The sequence below is a fragment of the Triticum urartu genome, chromosome 1 (genome assembly GCF_003073215.2).
Source record: "Triticum urartu cultivar G1812 chromosome 1, Tu2.1, whole genome shotgun sequence".
NCBI classification, from domain to species: domain Eukaryota; kingdom Viridiplantae; phylum Streptophyta; class Magnoliopsida; order Poales; family Poaceae; genus Triticum; species Triticum urartu.
In genome coordinates, this window is record NC_053022.1 from 543,887,404 (window position 1) to 543,904,413 (window position 17,010).

Sequence of the window (17,010 nt, forward strand, 5' to 3'; positions counted from 1 at the left end):
TTGTCTGAGGATAGAAATGCAGAAATATGAAGACCAAATTTTGCTGAGGAACACTTTAGCAATATTTGCAAACCCAGGTTAAGGTAAAGTTAGCAGCAGAACAAAAGGTTAGCAGCAAACCCAAGTCAGGGCCATTTGAGAATCGATTGACCATGCAAATGCAAATGAAAATGCAAATGGTGTGCTGCTGCGCTGCTCCCGGCTAGCACATGGCGCCGGCTAATTAAATGGAAAGAAAAAGACTTCCGAAGATGTTTAGATTAGAAGTACTGAACTATAAGTACTCCTAGATGTTTGTCAACTCTCAACTGGATGTTTTTTCAAGCACATATGACAACCACAAAATTTTTAAAATATGGATTTGATAAATATTTTTATTTTAGCTTTATATATACATATATAATTGTAATAAATAAAGTGCCACGGTATCACGCTAATGTTGGTTAGTTCCTGCTAGTTCCCCTTTGATTGCATTGTGTTGCCGCCGTAGCAGAAGACGGGAAGGCTAGGGATGCAGCAGCGGGCGCTCTTGTCGTTCCGGTCATCGCCGGTGAGTGCTCAGGTGCCGGGTGGTTCCATGCTGTCATGCTGGAGCAGCCGGGTGTGTCACGCGTTGCGCCGATCCATCCAGTACCACATGGCTACGCCGCGAGGCACGTCGCCCGTGGTTGATCGATCGATGCCCTGCACCTGCACGGCCCGGGCTGCAGTGTGGCTGGCCGTCAGAACCCGACCTACGGACTGGCGGACCCCCCACTTTCCATCGGCAAGGGATGCAGCAGAGAGAATCTGCGGTGCGGGGACCTCACCTACGCACCCTTTCTGCTCCATTTCCAAATTAATAATTCTCGTCCATTCTATGAGCTCTACTTTTGCTCAAAGTGCACGCACGGCGGACGCCCTCCTCACTGTTCCACGCCCATTGCAAATCCGATCAAAAGGCATTTTCTCCTTCCCTACGTGTTTGTCTTTCAACAATTTACAAGTTAGGCTATTGTATTAATTACATACTCGAATATTCATCGAATGTCAATTTTTTAGACATGTCAAATCTGATGTTCTTCATGGCTAAATACGTTCGCCGAGGATGACACATTTAGTTGCCGAACACGGCAAATCTGTCTGAGTTTATTATCTGGTCAGAATTTTCCGTGCTTTGAGACCAAATTTGTCGTTATCTCACCAATATAAAATTGCCTTAAAAGCGTCAGATTTGTCGTGCCTACCAAATCCGGGTCATATGGTTTATTATTCGATGGACAGTTTACAAGAATATATTTATTTTCTACATCTAAAAAACAAATTGTATGCATCGCTCGATGCAGAGGCAGGGGGGTGATCCTCCTTTTTGAGATTCTTTTTTACTATCCAAAACAATAAGGTGTGCATCAAGAGGGAGTAACCGCGCCGTCCACGTGTCCCTGTTACTGTGTTGACGAGAGAAAAAAAAACGAAGCGAGGTAGATGTCGAGGGCTGGTGGTGTGCACATCGATTTCACTGTGCCTTCGTCTCGTTTCCTTCCCTACGAAGGAACTCCACACCGATTCCTCCACACTCCACGACTCCCAAGTTGTATCTAGAGACAAGGAGGCGGAGCAGCCGCCACAAGGTCGCTGCCGCTGGCCGGGATCCAGAAGATGGCCATAGCGGCGGTGGTGGCGGCAGTTGCCCCGGGTGGTGATGTAGAGGGGAGGAGCCAGTAGCAGGTGAGGATATTATGCAATTTTGATGTGAATCACTGCTGATTACTTGTCATACTTCTTGTGTTCTGAAGATTTGATTCCACTTGTCTTGATACCCCAAAAGAGTTCGTTTCATGATTTCATAAGATACTGAAATTAAAGGTTCGGCTAATATCGTGGTGCTAGTGATGACGCTGCTGCTGCGGCACGGCGCGGAGCGAAGGGAGGAGGTGCGACGCCTCGCAGCCGAGGAATCCGACCTGGCGGAGCGGGAGTCGGTGCTCGCGTACTGCTCCGAGCTGTTCCCTGCGTGCTGCACGTGGCGGAGGTGCCGGAGGCGCCGATGTGGACGCCACGGGAGGAGGAGGTCGTGGAGGCGCTGACGCCTCCACCGGCCGCAGCCGGCGTCCGCGCGGTGTGCTTCGGGCCAACGACGTTTAGGTGCAAACAGTGCAAGGCCGTCAAGTACTGGTGAGTTGGCTGAAAGCCTGTTCCTATTCCCCTTTACAGTTTGTGTAATCTCGGCGGGTAATTTGGAATCAAGGGAAGATAGTCTACAATTTGTTCAATTCAGAGTGGAAATGCGCTGTATTTTCTAGACCGAGAATATTTGGATTTTGCCTGAATTTGTGTGTACACAAGCTGACTGATTGCCAGGTGAACTAGGGCGATTACTGACCATTAGTTCTGCATGTCTCTAGGATACTGATGGCTCACTTATGCAGTCATCATTGCTGGCGCCTCTCCTTGTAAAATTGAACATTTGTTTTGTGTCCTTGATTTCAAGATACCATCCAATTGGTTCCAGACAACTAATATTAGTCTGCTGTCTTTTATAAACTTGAATATTTGTTTTGTAACCCTGACTAAAGATACCTTCCAATTAGTTCCACACAACTAATATTGGTCTGATGCCTTTTTTTAATAACCAACATAGGCCACAACCTGTCTTAGGATATTAACCATCCTTAGTGATTCACATGCTTCTATATGAACACTTATTATTTGAGTGTCAGAATGTCTTGTTGTCATGGACCTTTCTTTGATTGATCTGTTGCAAGATTTGTCCTATGACATAGCCAGAATGTCCCGAAGGGTGAAGCACCGGTGGATGTATTCTTAGATAATGTGTAAAAAAACAAGATGCACATTTCACTGGTTCTTTGCATGAGCGCCTATCCTGTCTCTGCTCGTACAGAAATGATGCCAATCCTGGGGTATGTAGATTTCAACAAGGCTAACACCTATTCCCCCGTGTTAAGCTCTTTTGCTTACTGTGGCATGTGGGTCAGATCAATCAGCCGATGATAATGCTATTTGTTCATATTCATGTAGAGTTCTTAGTGTTTTTGAGAAGAAGGTCAATTGAGGGCTCTTCTGTTATTAATATTGAGCAGATAGCATCTTGGTTACTAAATGAATCATTCTCAGCTCTTTTTTTTTTTGCAGATTTGTGTTCAAAATAAAAATGCCATCCAGTGTACGAGCAGAGTTGATTAATGATTTGGCAGATATCAAATCTGTCCTGTTTATACTTTTAAAGTTGAATTTTAACCAAACTTGTCTCTGTTAGTTATACTTTGCTGATTATTCTGCTCAAATCAACACCTAACTATAATAGTAACACTGTATGCTAACTTCTCAGAATTTAGATTCTAAATTTTTAAATGGGAATAATCTCGATTTCAATGTATAACAACTGCAGCCTCTAAAGTAACTAAAATGGTATGATTTTTGTTTTGTTAAAATTCTTCCAGGAAGATTTGTTAGGAAACAAAGTCCTCTCTTTCATGAAGTTCAGAATGTACACTTTAGTTAGTTTCTTTTGATGTATGACACTTTAATTACTACATCTTGTTGTTACATATCTTCTTGCTTAAATTGTGATGGCAGTGGGAAGATAATTGCTGAACATTGCACAAGCTGTTATGGTTCAGGACGGGGAGGTATTGAGGATGGTTCAGCTATTCGACTTACCTGAGGAGGTGGTGTTGACAAGAAAAGGCAAGCACTGGGCAATAAATACATGGTTATGTAAATTCATGAACCCCTTATGTAGTTTTCCGCATGTTTCGTTTAAACAAGTAACTTTGTCAGAGATATGCCTGGGTTGTCCGTACTGAGATATCTGTCAATTGACAAGGTGCTTGTACTTGTCGATTTGTATGCTTTAAGTAGAGCAATACCGTCTGGATGAAACACTACTAACATTTTAGTTTAGTTTAATAGGATCCACTTACTGGGAGAAGATATTATTGTTATTGTTAGTTGTTACCCATTTCTATCTTATCATGCAAGTGACTTGTATATATTCATTCATGTTGAATAAGAACAAGGCGTCTGCAGAGAAGCAGGTCTCAATTTGTATTCTGATCTAATGATTGATTACACTGATGCAGTGTTAGGAACAATGGTGAAGGTGAGTTGTCGAAGCTCGTAACCTTTTTTGACATGTAATCTGTTGTCCTCAAGTTAGATCACACAAAACTTACGTGTTGTCTTATAACTGAAGTATATTCTTTGTTAATTCCACACTTGTGCAATCTTTCTCATTTTGTGCTACAAAGACTCCCACTTAAGCTTAATCGAGAAATCAGTACTATTTTTGCAAATAACCTTGCATGTTGAGGTGCTTCCTTTTGTGTCCTTCGCTAGCGTGTGCATGTATATTAGTGGTGGACAACCACAAAGACTAAATGTTAACAGGATTCTGTTTATTACTCTGATCTTGTGATTTTAAAATGTTTATGCGTAAGCCAAACTTTCAAAATTCAAGGTATTCATGCTACTTTTATTCTTTTCATCATGCCTGAGTCTTTACATCTCATAGTCAAAACATAAAGATATCATTGGAGCTGTACATGACAAGGTTGTGCTGCTATGTAAAATGGACACATCGGATGAGCCGAGGGACTCAAACAATACAAGTGCGCACATGACCGCCTTAAAAGGCGCCACCAGGTGGCGCCCCAGCCACTAGTGCAAAAACAATGTGCACCATTTGTCGAGCTGTTCGTATCTACAAGCACTTAGTTTCGAGATATTGTGGTTGGACCGCCAGAAAGAACTTCATGTGAAACCCTAGCCGCCCGCCATAGGACCCAATGAGAGGAGCAAGTACGCACATTGGATTCCAACATCGCTGGAGCTTCCTCACCTTCGTTGGATGCTTCGTCGACAGCATGAGGTTCGAAGGGAAACCCTATGACCTTATTTCCAAGTGCATTATATTAAATTGTCTAGGTGTCTTAATTAGGTATTTGGTTGCCCACGGTTTTCGGTTTCGACGGTGATGATGGCAAAGATTGCGACCTTTTTTCCTATGTGGGAGACTCCTTGCCACCACAAATCACTCTCAGGTGGTTCATGCTCTCTCTAAGTCATATCAGTGTTTCTTGTGTTGCCATTACAAACATGGTAAAAGTTTTGTCCAGGAGATGGTTCGGGTATGCGATCTTTGATCTATACAAGTCATCTATGATAGAGGCTTTTTCTCCGTGGCATTGGTCCAACAGGACCTTAGCATGACGACTTTCAAACCACATGCTCCGATGATGGAGCGGTAGCGACCCGTGCTAAAGACTGAGTTTGTTTGGTTGTCCGATGACCCTATTGCAATTTCTTTGTTTTGTATCGCTGGAAATTTTTAATATAAACCGATACCTTTATTATCCATACATCGAAAGAGATGGTGTAGTTTTGAATCCATCATCGGAAGCCTAATAAAAAACAACCGAAATCACATTCTGCTTACTCTGTCCGGAAAAAAATTGTCCCTCAAGTGGTTGTATTTAGTACCATATTAATGCTAGATGCATCCATTTGAGGGACAAGGTTAGGACAAGTTTTTCGGATGAAGGAAGTACAAGAGTATATATTTCCAGTCAAAGAAAAAAACAGAGGGATTTGCGTCGCGTGGGCATGGCTTGCTGGGCAGTTGGCCGAAGAACACAGGACGAACGACGGCGCATTGCCTTTCCACCAGGCGCCGCACCGGTGAGAATCTGCGGTGCGGGACGGCACGCCGCGCGCGCGCACACCTCCCCCACGCAGCAGGGCACTTTGCTACTTTTTTCTTAATTATTACTGTATTAATTAAGGCGAGTGATCTGCGCCGGTGCGCCGGCCTAAATTTGGGCCGGTCGCACCCTGTCCGTCAGATTTGCCCACCCTTTAGCCGCCAGATCCCCTCTCGTCCTCAACCTTCTTCTACCTTCTCACGCGAGTCAACGTGCAGCGGCGCTCTCCCCCCACCCCCACCCCGGCACCCCGGCTAGCTGTCCTTCTCACGTCGCCGCCTCTCGCCGCTGGTCGCGTTCCTCGCCAGCCGTCCTCGCTGCTGGTCGCGTTCCTCGCTGGCCGTCCTCGCCGACCGTCCTTGTGGCGGGCTCAGTCCTCACCGGCCGTCCTCGTCGCCGGCTTCACCCATGCTCTCGATCATCCCCCACCTATGGGGCACACACGCCAGGGAAAAAGCTTCAAGCGGGGCTTCAAACAGCAAGGCAAATCAGGGAGACATACAACCATTGACAGAATGCTTCAAACTTATATGAAAAAAAGCTTCAACCAGATGATAGAGAGAGCTTTCCTCGTCGGTGCGCGACGATGTTTACAACTTTTTTTTCGCCGGTTGAAGCTTTTTTCGTCGCAGGTTGCAGCTTTCGCCGTTCATGGTTGTAGCCCTTTGCCGTTCATGGTTTGTAGCATTTGTTGCTGCCGGGCCGTCGTGGGTTTGAAGCTTCTTGTTAAATGGTTGTAGCAAATGAAGACGTTGGTTGCATCAAAAAAGAGTCCTCGCCGTCGCCGGTCGCATCTAAGTTGAAAATCATCATGGCCTCGAGAATGGATGTAGCAAAAAATTATTCGGTAGTAGCAAAAAATTGAGGCGGTTGCAGCAAAAATGTCATCCTCGCATCTAATCATAAATGGATGTAGCAAAAAATTATTCGGTAGTAGCTTCTTCTATCGCCGGTTGCAGCAAAAGGATTTACCGGTTCCAGCAAAAATTAATGATGGTTTCAGCAAAAATCTCAGCAGCAGAAAACTCCAGTAGTCGATTTGTAGCGAAAATATTAGCTAGTTCCAGCAAAAAGAAACGCTGGTTCCAGCAAATCAATCTCAACAGCAAAAAAACACCGATGCCTGTCATAACCTTCACCATAGCCGGTTGCAGCTAAGACGTGTGCCGGATCCAGCATTAGACAGCCAGGTTGCAGCTCGCGGCCGAGCTGGTTCCAGCATCTCACGCCGCCCATTGTAGGACGACGACACTGTCGTTCCAGCACAGCCGCGCACCGGATGCAGCTCTGCCGAGCCAATTGCAGGATTCAAACACCTTGCACTGGTCGCAGCATCTCGGACGCCGCGCATCCGCCATTGAAGCTTCCCCTGGCGCCACGGCATGGCCGGTTGCAGCTCCTCCGCCAGCAGGTTCAAGCATACCGCCGGCCGCGTCTGCCGTTTCCAGCTACCGGCGTGGCCGGTTGCAGCTCCTCTATCGGTCGGTTCCAGCATCTAAAGCCAACGGTGGCGACAGGGCATCGCCGCCGTTCCAGCTCAACAGCCTCGGCTTGCAGCACCCCCGCAGCGTGCGATCTCAGCTCTTGCCGTTGGGCGTCGCCGGTCTAGCGCCGCCGCTAGCTACCCGCAGCTCACCAAAACATAGCCGTCCCCATGGGGTCGTAGCAGCACCCCGTCGACTCCGCCACGACATGGTTCAGGAAGGAAGAGGAGGCTTTGCATCGCAGGGGGGTGGCCACAACAAGGAGTGATGGGGAGGTGGTTCGCCGACCGTGAAGGTTGGGCGTCAGTACTGAGCAATGGAGAAAAGGAGGTGGGGAACGAAGGAAAGAGAGAGAGAGAGAGCGATTTGAGAGAAAGAAGGGATAAGATCTATGCGGCGGGTATGAGGGCACGTGGTAGTGGCTGGAAAGAAGGTGCGTGGGACCAGGGACGCACGTCGCGAGCGACCGGCCAAGCGTTCCGCCGGCGCACCGATTGTAAACGTTTCCCATTAATTAATTATAACCCCCTCCGAATTGCGGAATTGGGCAGCAATTAATCGTTTATTCTTGGCGCACTCCATGTCCGGTCAATGGCTCGCGGGCTTTCCTTTCGTTTCCAGTCTCTTTTTTTTTGGGCTTTCTTCCTTTCCAACCGAGGGAATTGCATAATCCATCACTTATTGGGGCTAGTGTTGCACAGAACACCTACTATACGGATTTGTTGCAGAAAACACCACATATTGATGTAATACATTGCAACTAGATCTAATCTAGTGTTTGGATACATTGACATAATTTTATACAGATGGGTCCCACTTGTAAGTGCACATGTGGCAATAAAAACCGGTCACATCAGCCAACATATTAGATCGTCATTATCTCCCAAACTTGTGGTCCAATTGAGCCGAAACTTTCTCAAATTAGTATTGAATACATGTAGTATTTATTGGAATTGTTTCTCATTTTTCTGAAAAATGTCAAAAATTGAACCAAAAAATTGTACGGGCTAACCAAAACTTTCATTATCTTCAACCCATTGATCCAAATGGGGTAAAATTTTCCCAGAATGGTACTGTAGACATGTGAAATTCACTGGAATTTTTCATATTTTCTGAAATTGTTAAAATTTAAACCAAAATTTAAATGAAACAAGTTCGGCATGTGATCACTAGCACCAAAAACATGGTAAATATTGTTGCCATTAGATTTTAGCATCCAAGTATTTGCTATATGGCCACTACAGCAAACTAGTTGTCATGTGGCCAATACAACCATCACAAAATAATATGACTAGTCTTGCATACTTGGTCTGGAGGAGGCGCTCCAGCTCTCTGTGGCCGGCAATTGCATCTACCCGCCACTGCCGCCGCCATCGCTACCAGCACCACATACACCCACGCCGGCACCGCCCACAGTCACCGAGACATACGCAGTGGCAGGGCATCGTGCGGGAGGGTCGGCACACCACTGGTGTGGCTCGGTGCATCGGAGGAGGAGGCGGCCTACCTTGAGCAGCGGCGCTGCCGCACGCTAGAGGAGAAGTGGACTGGTCAGAGCACCGCATGCGACACGAGCGCGGAGAGGAGGAGCACCGATAGCACTAGCCGCGCGAGGAGGAGAAGGAGCGGCGGAAGCAGGAGGAGGCAAGCGGCGCCAGGCAGCCATGGCGTAGTAGCAGACGTCGGAGGAGGCCGCGCTCGTGGCCTACCAGACAGCGTTCCCCTGGGCACAGCCGCCAAAGTTCTTTGACTTTACCTGCTCCAACGATGAGGATGACGCTTACGGCTGTGGGCGAGAACTGCTGTTAGGCTTTTTGTTTTTATTATGTTTTATTATATTTAGTTATGTTTGAAGGGGACTTTGGCCAACGGTTTTAATGTTTAATCATGTATTATTAATATTCATGTTTTAAGTTTAAATATTTTTTGTGCTTATTTAGTTTTTCTAAGACCACGCTGACAAATGCGTCGGCCACGGTGGGTGCACCAGCCGACCCAAAAAACCCGGACATGCATGTCTGCTCGGCCGACCCAAACGGATAAAAATCACATTCCTTTGCATCAGCCGGTTAGAATTGACTTACAAGCGGGATCCATTTGTCTGAAATTATGTTAATATAGCTAAACACTAGATTAAACCTATCTGTAATGTATTACACCAATATGTGATGCTTTCTATAACAAACCTGTATAATAGGTGTTTTGTGCAACACTAGCCCCAATAAGTGGTGCTTCGTGCAATTCCCTCTTTCCAACCCTTGGGTCATCGCCGATCGACTCATGATTGGAGGCGGATGCCCGGCCACTAGCTGCCTATAGCTGCTGGCCTGCGGGCCCGGTGCCACAACCCCAAGGCGGGAGTATCTGCTCGGCACCAGAGAGAGAGAGAGGTGGGACCCTCCTCCCTCGTTTCTTGGACAAGAAGAAGAAGGTCAGCACGCCACCTCTGTGAGGTTCTGACGCCTACGGTCCCACACCAGGCCGTCCCATGCTTTCGCCTACAGTAAATAAAAAGCTAAATCCTATCCCATGCAAAAAAAAAATCCTATCGCCTCGTTTAAATCCTCACGGAATAAATATGTAATTTTACTGTAAAATTAATTATGTGCAGTGCAGCAAATGTGCAAAGAAGAAAACGCAACTGGGAGCAGAATCGAAACACAGGCTCGAAAAGATTTGCGCAGAGCGCACCACCTACCTATAAAAGGCGCATCACCCCGGACGACGCTCTTTTCCTCGCCGCCGCCTCCTCCCACACCACGCTCCACTCCCATCAATCCAAATCCAAACAGCACCCCATGGCGTCGACGATGCGCCGCCGTGCCGACTGGTTCCTCCACGACTGGGTCGAGAGGCTCGACGCTCAGCGGCCGCCGACTCCGACTCCGACACCTCCGCCTCCCCGCCCCGCCTCCGGCTCCACGGCCGGCCGCGGCGGAGCCTCTCCTCCTTCGCCGCCGCGGCGAGCGCCCCGAGTACCTTCCCCACCACGCCCGTCTGCGCGGCGGGGCCTGGGCCAGTTCCACTACGGGATCCAGTCAGCCGCGCCACCGCACCGGCTCCAGGCGCGCGTCACCTCCCCGGCGGACCACCGGAACGCCTCCGCGTTCAGGTAAGTTTCGTGCGTGCCCCGGATCTACGCGTTTCCATGCGCCGTGTTGCTCTTGTGCGCTGCATCGCCGCTTTTGGAGGTGTTGACTGCACCGAATCGGCGCTGCTGCAGACAGGGGAATCCGACCTCGCGCTCGCTTCTCCACGGAGGACTGGGCGTCTTCAATCGGTTCGCTCTCTTGGCGAGTGCGAGGTAACAAGCCAATTCCCCATCTCACGGTTGGGTTGGTCTGGTTTGTTAATGCTGCTGAATATGAACGAGGTGCTCTGATTTGCCCACAGCGACTATGAGAGAGAGTTTCCGGTGCTGACTGCTGCAACTGCAAGCATGTAAGCAAATTCAGGAACAATTATTTTGTCAGTGCAATTTCGCCTCGTTTGGGTGTTCATTTCGTTAATGCGATGCTGATGCCAATTGTCTCAGCAGCGACAAGGACGCGAAGCAGCGGGGCCAATCTCCTAAAGCTATCAAGCATACGAACGGCAAGCTCCGGGGACGAGGCGTTAGGAGGGCTCCTCAGGTGCAGCACGTGGGAACCAAGGCCGTCGACGAGCCGGCGGTCAAGTTCGAGGGAGACGCCCAACTGGTGATCCAGGACGCGAGCGAGGGCGCGATCAAGGGCGACTCCGAGGCGGTGATCCAGGCCAAGGGCCAAACCGAGCTGACCAAGGGCGAGAGCGAGGGCCACGCCGAGGCGGGGATCAAGGCAGAGGGCCACGCCGAGCTGGCCAAGGGCGAGAGCGAGGGCCACGCCGAGGCGTCGATCAAGGCCAAGGGCCACGCCGAGCTGGCCAAGGGCGAGAGCGAGGGCCACGCCAAGGCGGCGACCAAGGCCGAGGGCCACGCCAAGGTGGCGGTCAAGAGCGACAAGGCCGCACCCGCACGCAATGTCCCCGACCTCGCCAGCGAGCTCAATGGCCAGGACTTCTTCGTCGGCTCGATTCTCGTAAGATGCGGCCCCCCAGTTTCCGTTGTCGCCGGAGGGGTTGAGGGCTGCCGTCGCGGAGGGCCTGCCGGAGGCAGTGGAGGAGGACCTGCTGGAGGTGGTGATGGATGCGGTGGTGGAGGGCCAGCACCCGATGGCGGCGGAGGCGGTGTGGGAGGAGGAGGACCGGCCGATGGCGGCGGGGGTGGTGGGGGAGGAGGACCCCCTGTGGCGGCGGAGGCGGCCCTGGTGACCCCGGCGGTCCGCCGCCTCCCCAACCACCCTATCCACAGCGTCTTCCGTTCGCCAGATGCCAACGGGCAGGCTGTGGCGTCGACGCCCTGTTCTTCTGCTCGGAGTGTGGGCTGGTTTGCTGTCCGGAGCACGTCTGCCCGGACTGCACGGTGCCACTCTCCGAGCTGCCGGCGCCTCGCCTCTCGGTGCCGCAGGTACAAATTTACCAGCCCTTTCAGTACCCACCAACCCTTCAGCTCTTCGTCGGTGCGTCTCGAGTGGGAAATCGCGTTAGTCACTACTTTGCAAGACCCCAGGATGTGTTTGGGCACGGTGATATCATTGCTGGGGAAGCACAGCACTTTGACATGCAGGGTCTTTGGATGGTTAGATCTGTCCGCGAGGCGCCCTGCATTCTCCGGAGGGTACACATGTTTCCGGAGCCCCAGTTTTACTCATGGTAGATACTGTCTTGTAAGCAAGCGCGGTGCAGACCTCTAGAAACTGGGTTTTTGCGTCTAGTGATGAATGATTTGTCACTAAATTGAATGATGAAGGGTTGATGTTTGCTGTGACATTTTCCTTTACTTATAGATTATAAATTGATAACTGCATTTGATGAGACAAAATGCTGAACAGTGTTGTGTTTTAATATTATTTGTGCACGGCGGGAAACTAACTGGGCCTATCCAAATGCTGAGATAAATCTATTAGCAAATCCGGAATCAAAGTCCTGTTGTAGCTGTCAGATATAGTAACTAGGACATAGAGTGTATATATCTTCAAATCCGAAATTGGCGAACTGCAAGAAGACAAAGAGTGTATTATACAGTATATAAACGAGATGGGATGAATCTACAGTAACCCCAAGTTCAGAAAGAAAACAAAAGTAAACAGGGACACCCGCGCCAGGTTTAAGGGCAATCCAACCGGGTCGACCCAAACGGACATGGAATTTGTCCGTTTTTTATCCGTTCGGTTTGCCAGATGGGATGGCGTCCTCGTCTTGTCCGTTTTCTCTATCCATGACGCCCAACTGGATGACCCATTGGTTCGTCATGCTTCTTCTTTTTAATCATATTGTCATTTACAACCAAATAAACAAATGAATGATCTTGAGGGACAAAACGTTGCACATTACTAAACAAATAAGTCACATAGTTACAACCAAATAAATAAAGAACACATAGTTACAACCAATAAATTTAAAATTATAGCAAATACATTGGAAGAAAAAGAAAAAGAATAGATACAACTATTGGTTTCCTAATATGAGTTCACGTATGCTCAACCAAATCTTCTTAAAGTTGAATGAGAGTTATTCAATCATGCATTTCATGATAAAATGAATGAATTTGTGCAAACTTTGCCGGTCCACTCTCAGCCTCAGCGTTTACACCCTTGGTTAACAGATGCTGTCATCACGCTTATCCTCTACGATCATGTTGTGCATGATCACACAAGCAGGCATCACCTCTCACAAAGTGTCACCGCTCCAACATTTAGCAGGGTGTCGAACAATAGCCCATCGAGATTGGAGCACACCAAAAACACGCTCCACATCCTTCCTAGTACTCTCTCGTTCTTTGGCAAACCTAGCCCTCTTCTCTCTGTGGGCTCGAAGATTGTCTTCACAAATGTAGGCCTATGAGGATTGTCTTCACACACACACACACACACACACACACACACACACACACACACATATATACCATTAGCTAGGTAGTATCTCTTAGTGTATTGGTGGCCATTGATCTCATAGTTGATCTCTGGGGCATTGCCTTCCAAAAGCTTCGAGAACACCAAAGAGCGCTGAAGCACGTTGATGTCATTATAAGAACCTGCCATGCCGAAAAAAGAAAGCCAAATCGAGAGATGTTGTGATATCACGGCTTCAAGTATGATCGTGCAACCATTAACATGTCCCTTATATCGCCCCGGCATGCAAAATGAACAATTCTTCCACTCTAGGTGCATGCAATCTATGCTTTCAAGCATCCCCGGAAAGCCTCGTGAAGCATTGAACTCCAACAATTGGGTTGTACAACATTTGGTTCTCCCAAGTACTCCAGGACAAACACCTGAACCACGGCTTTGCAAAACATATACAATGACTCAAGGCATATGGACTCACTCATGCCTACACACTCATCAACTAGATCACCGGGAACTCTGTATGCAAGCATTTGAACAACTGCAGTGCATTTCTGATAAGAGGGGAAACCAACTGTCAGGGTTATAAATATGGGGTAGGCCCAAGGATACGGTTGGCCGACCAAAGGCCCATGGCCCTTCTAAGATACGGCCCAGAAGACCATGGGCCAAGGGGCATCGTCACCAGTCCATCAAGGGTAAAGAGGACGGCCCAGGACCGTGCAAAGTCCATTCCATCGGATACCGAGTCAGCTGACAACCAAGCTTTAGCAGTCGGCTAGGGAGATGAAGGGAGCAGTCACCTAGACCATTAGTCAGCGGCTACCTAGGATACCTCTCGCCCATGATGTCTTAATGATGACCGTTACCCAAGGCGGTATAATCTAGTTAAATACAATAGTTACAAGTAGTAAATGCCATGAAACAGTCGACCACACCTAGGCAATTAACAACATTAATCCTAGCCCATTATGTACCCCCTCCTAGTGCACTCTATATAAGCTGGGAGGGGAGCTTCGGGCTAAGGGTTGAGCATCCACACATTGTACCTTATGCCAAGAGGTAAGAGCACCACAAGAGTAGGGTATTACCTCTGCTGCGGAGGGCCCGAAACTGTATAATTCCTTGAGTATATTCCCACTTGCACCATTTGGTACATACGATTGCCTCTACATTCCTACCCCCCTAGTATTGTCAGGATTATATACACGATACCAACATTTCCACGGGAATCTCACTTACATTTGAAGCAATCATCATAACACATCACTCCCTTCCAAATACAGTTGAACAATGGCCTCGCCATCCGGAAGCATCGTCGGAAATACTTAGCTTTGAATAGTGGGTTTGTGCGATGGAAATAATCATTGAATAGTGGGTTTGTATGATTCTTCAGACGAAGATGAACATATGATGTTGTCGTAAAAAACTCATTCGAGCTATGCACCATGATCCTTCAAAGTGAGTGATGGATCCGTACCGCACAAGACAGTGGCCGGCGTGGACGAGTCTCGGCTAGTGATTGTGGAGGTGGCTATCTTTGGGAAGGGGCCCGTCCTTGCCCTGCCGAACCCCACATCCTCTGGCGGTGACTGTGGAGGTGCCTGTTTGTTGTGCCATTTTGCTTATTTATAGTTTGAGGTCTTTTACGGTGATTGGCGTAGTACTCAGAGTACTACCCAGTATGATTTTTATTAGCCGTTTTTGTTGCGGGATTAAAAATGGTTAATTTTAATTTGTTTATTCTGAGAAGGGCATAATGGTCCATGATGAAATATCCTTTCTTCAATCGATCACCTCCATGACCAAAACCACGTCTAATCGATCCAGATCGAGGTCAAGTCCTCGTCCTTGTCCCCTTCACTGTCCCCGACGTCCCCGGCGAGAGGAATCACTTCACCATCCTCGTCCTCCTCCTCTTCACTGTCCTCGACGTGCCCGACGACAAGAAGAAGAATCTCGCACCACATCTGCGCCGGCTGAATCGGCGACGACGGGGGCGGTGCTATAACACTATTGCAGGATGCTGCTAACGCGACACTACGATCAGAGACCTTTGACGAAACTGTGTGCGATGCATTAATCACAAACAGGGATGTAAAAAAACCATCAAAAAGGTGCAAAACGTTTACAATGGTGGAGCCATCAAACAAGGTTCAAATTTCAGTTGCGTGTGCGATTCGGGGCACACGGTTAACCCGTTCGAACTGTTTGCGATGAGGCAGAACAACAGAAACGGGCAGCCATATCAATGTGTGTGCGATATACAGCATATAGTTCGCTCCGATGAACTGTTTGCTATTAGGGAGTCCAACATAAACGGTTAGCCAGATCAAGGTGTGTGTGATATAGGGCATACGGTTCACTCGGACAAACTGTTTTTGATTAGCAAACGCAACAGAAATGGTTGAACTTAACAAGATGTGTGTGATACGTGGCAAAAAGCCGACTCGGATGAACTATTTGTGATGAGAAATTACAACACAGACGGTTAATACAGTTAGTTCGTGTGCGATTCTGCATGTACAAAAAACTTTGAAAAATGCAAACTAGTTGCTTGCGGTGGCTAGGAGTATCACACACGATGCGTCTGCGAGTACTCGTGTGCGATGATTAGTAAGTTGCACATACGTTTCCTTATGTTGACACTTGTGTGATAAATAACACGTGGCGCTGGATACGGTATTCGGGTTGTGTATGTGCTCCACTTAGTCTTCCCGCGCTCCAGCGAATGCTTCCCGAACTCCAGCGAATTCTTCCCGCGCTCCACATGGGTGAATTGTAAAATCCACGCATATTCCCTCACCGGTTTCCCGCCGCCAGCTAACGGCTTGCTGCATATAACCCAGGCGGCAACGCACCGCCGCGACACTGTGCGAAGATCTAGTCCTCACCCATCTACCATTAGTTATTCCAAGCATGCCAGGCAACGACCAAAGCTTCGACGTCGACGCCTACTTGTGTTACATCATCGGCGAGGAGAACGAGATGGAGCAGGTCGGGGAGCAAGAGCTTGCATATAAAGGAGGAACATTTTCAAATTCTCAGTTTTGGGCAAATCAGGAAGATTAATCGTGTGACCCGGCGTTGGCAACAATCATAACCCGGCGTCTATAAACGGTCATGACCCGGAATCATTGATACGTCTTCGTCGTATCTACTTTTCCAAACACTTTTGCCCTTGTTTTGGACTCTAACTTGCATGATTTGAATGGAACTAACCCGGACTGACATTGTTCTCAGCAGAATTGCCATGATGTTGTCTTATGTGCAGAAAACAAAAGTTCTCGGAATGACCTGAAACTCCACGGAACGTCAAGTTAAAAATAATAAAATATCCTTGCCAAAGATGAAGACCAGGGGCCCACACCCTGTCCACGAGGGTGGGGGGCGCCCCCCTAGGGCGCGCCCCCCTACCTCGTGGGCCCCCTGGAGCTCCTCCGACGCCAACTCCAACTCTATATATTTGCTTTCGGAGAGAAAAAAATAAAAGAGAAGAAATCATCACGTTTTACGATACGGAGTCGTCGCCAAGCCCTAAAACCTCTCGGGAGGGCTGATCTGGAGTCCGTTCGGGGCTTCGGAGAGGGGGATTCGTCGCCGTCATCATCATCAACCATCCTCCATCACCAATTTCATGATGCTCACCGCCGTGCGTGAGTAATTCCATCGTAGGCTTGCTGGACGGTGATGGGTTGGATGAGATTTATCATGTAATCGAGTTAGTTTTGTTAGGGTTTGATCCCTAGTATCCACTATGTTCTGAGTTTGATGTTGCTATGACTTTGCTATGCTTAATGCTTGTCACTAGGGCCCGAGTGCCATGATTTCAGATCTGAACCTATTATGTTTTCATGAATATATGTGAGTTCTTGATCCTATCTTGCAAGTCTATAGTCA

The 17,010-nt window shown here is 48.3% G+C and overlaps 1 protein-coding gene and 1 long non-coding RNA gene across 3 annotated transcripts; both read left to right on the plus strand.

Annotated features, from left to right (window-relative positions):
- The first annotated feature begins 1,485 nt into the window (after positions 1-1,485).
- LOC125528349 lies at positions 1,486-4,075 on the plus strand. The gene is made up of 3 exons (XR_007292372.1): positions 1,486-1,707; positions 1,870-2,154; positions 3,577-4,075. It is a non-coding gene; the product is annotated as an uncharacterized LOC125528349 (long non-coding RNA).
- Positions 4,076-9,903: 5,828 nt separating this feature from the next.
- On the plus strand, positions 9,904-12,071 carry LOC125538516 (glycine, alanine and asparagine-rich protein-like). 2 transcript variants are annotated; one of them, XM_048701809.1, is made up of 4 exons: positions 9,904-10,298; positions 10,410-10,490; positions 10,580-10,627; positions 10,725-12,071. In XM_048701809.1, exons 1-4 carry the CDS (start codon positions 9,985-9,987, stop codon positions 11,956-11,958), a joined length of 1,677 nt encoding a protein of 558 aa, XP_048557766.1. In that variant the 5' UTR covers positions 9,904-9,984; the 3' UTR covers positions 11,959-12,071. The 2 variants fall into 2 exon arrangements, with proteins under 2 accessions (XP_048557766.1, XP_048557760.1); XM_048701803.1 differs by having other exon boundaries at positions 9,905-10,298; positions 10,722-12,071.
- Positions 12,072-17,010: the final 4,939 nt, after the last annotated feature.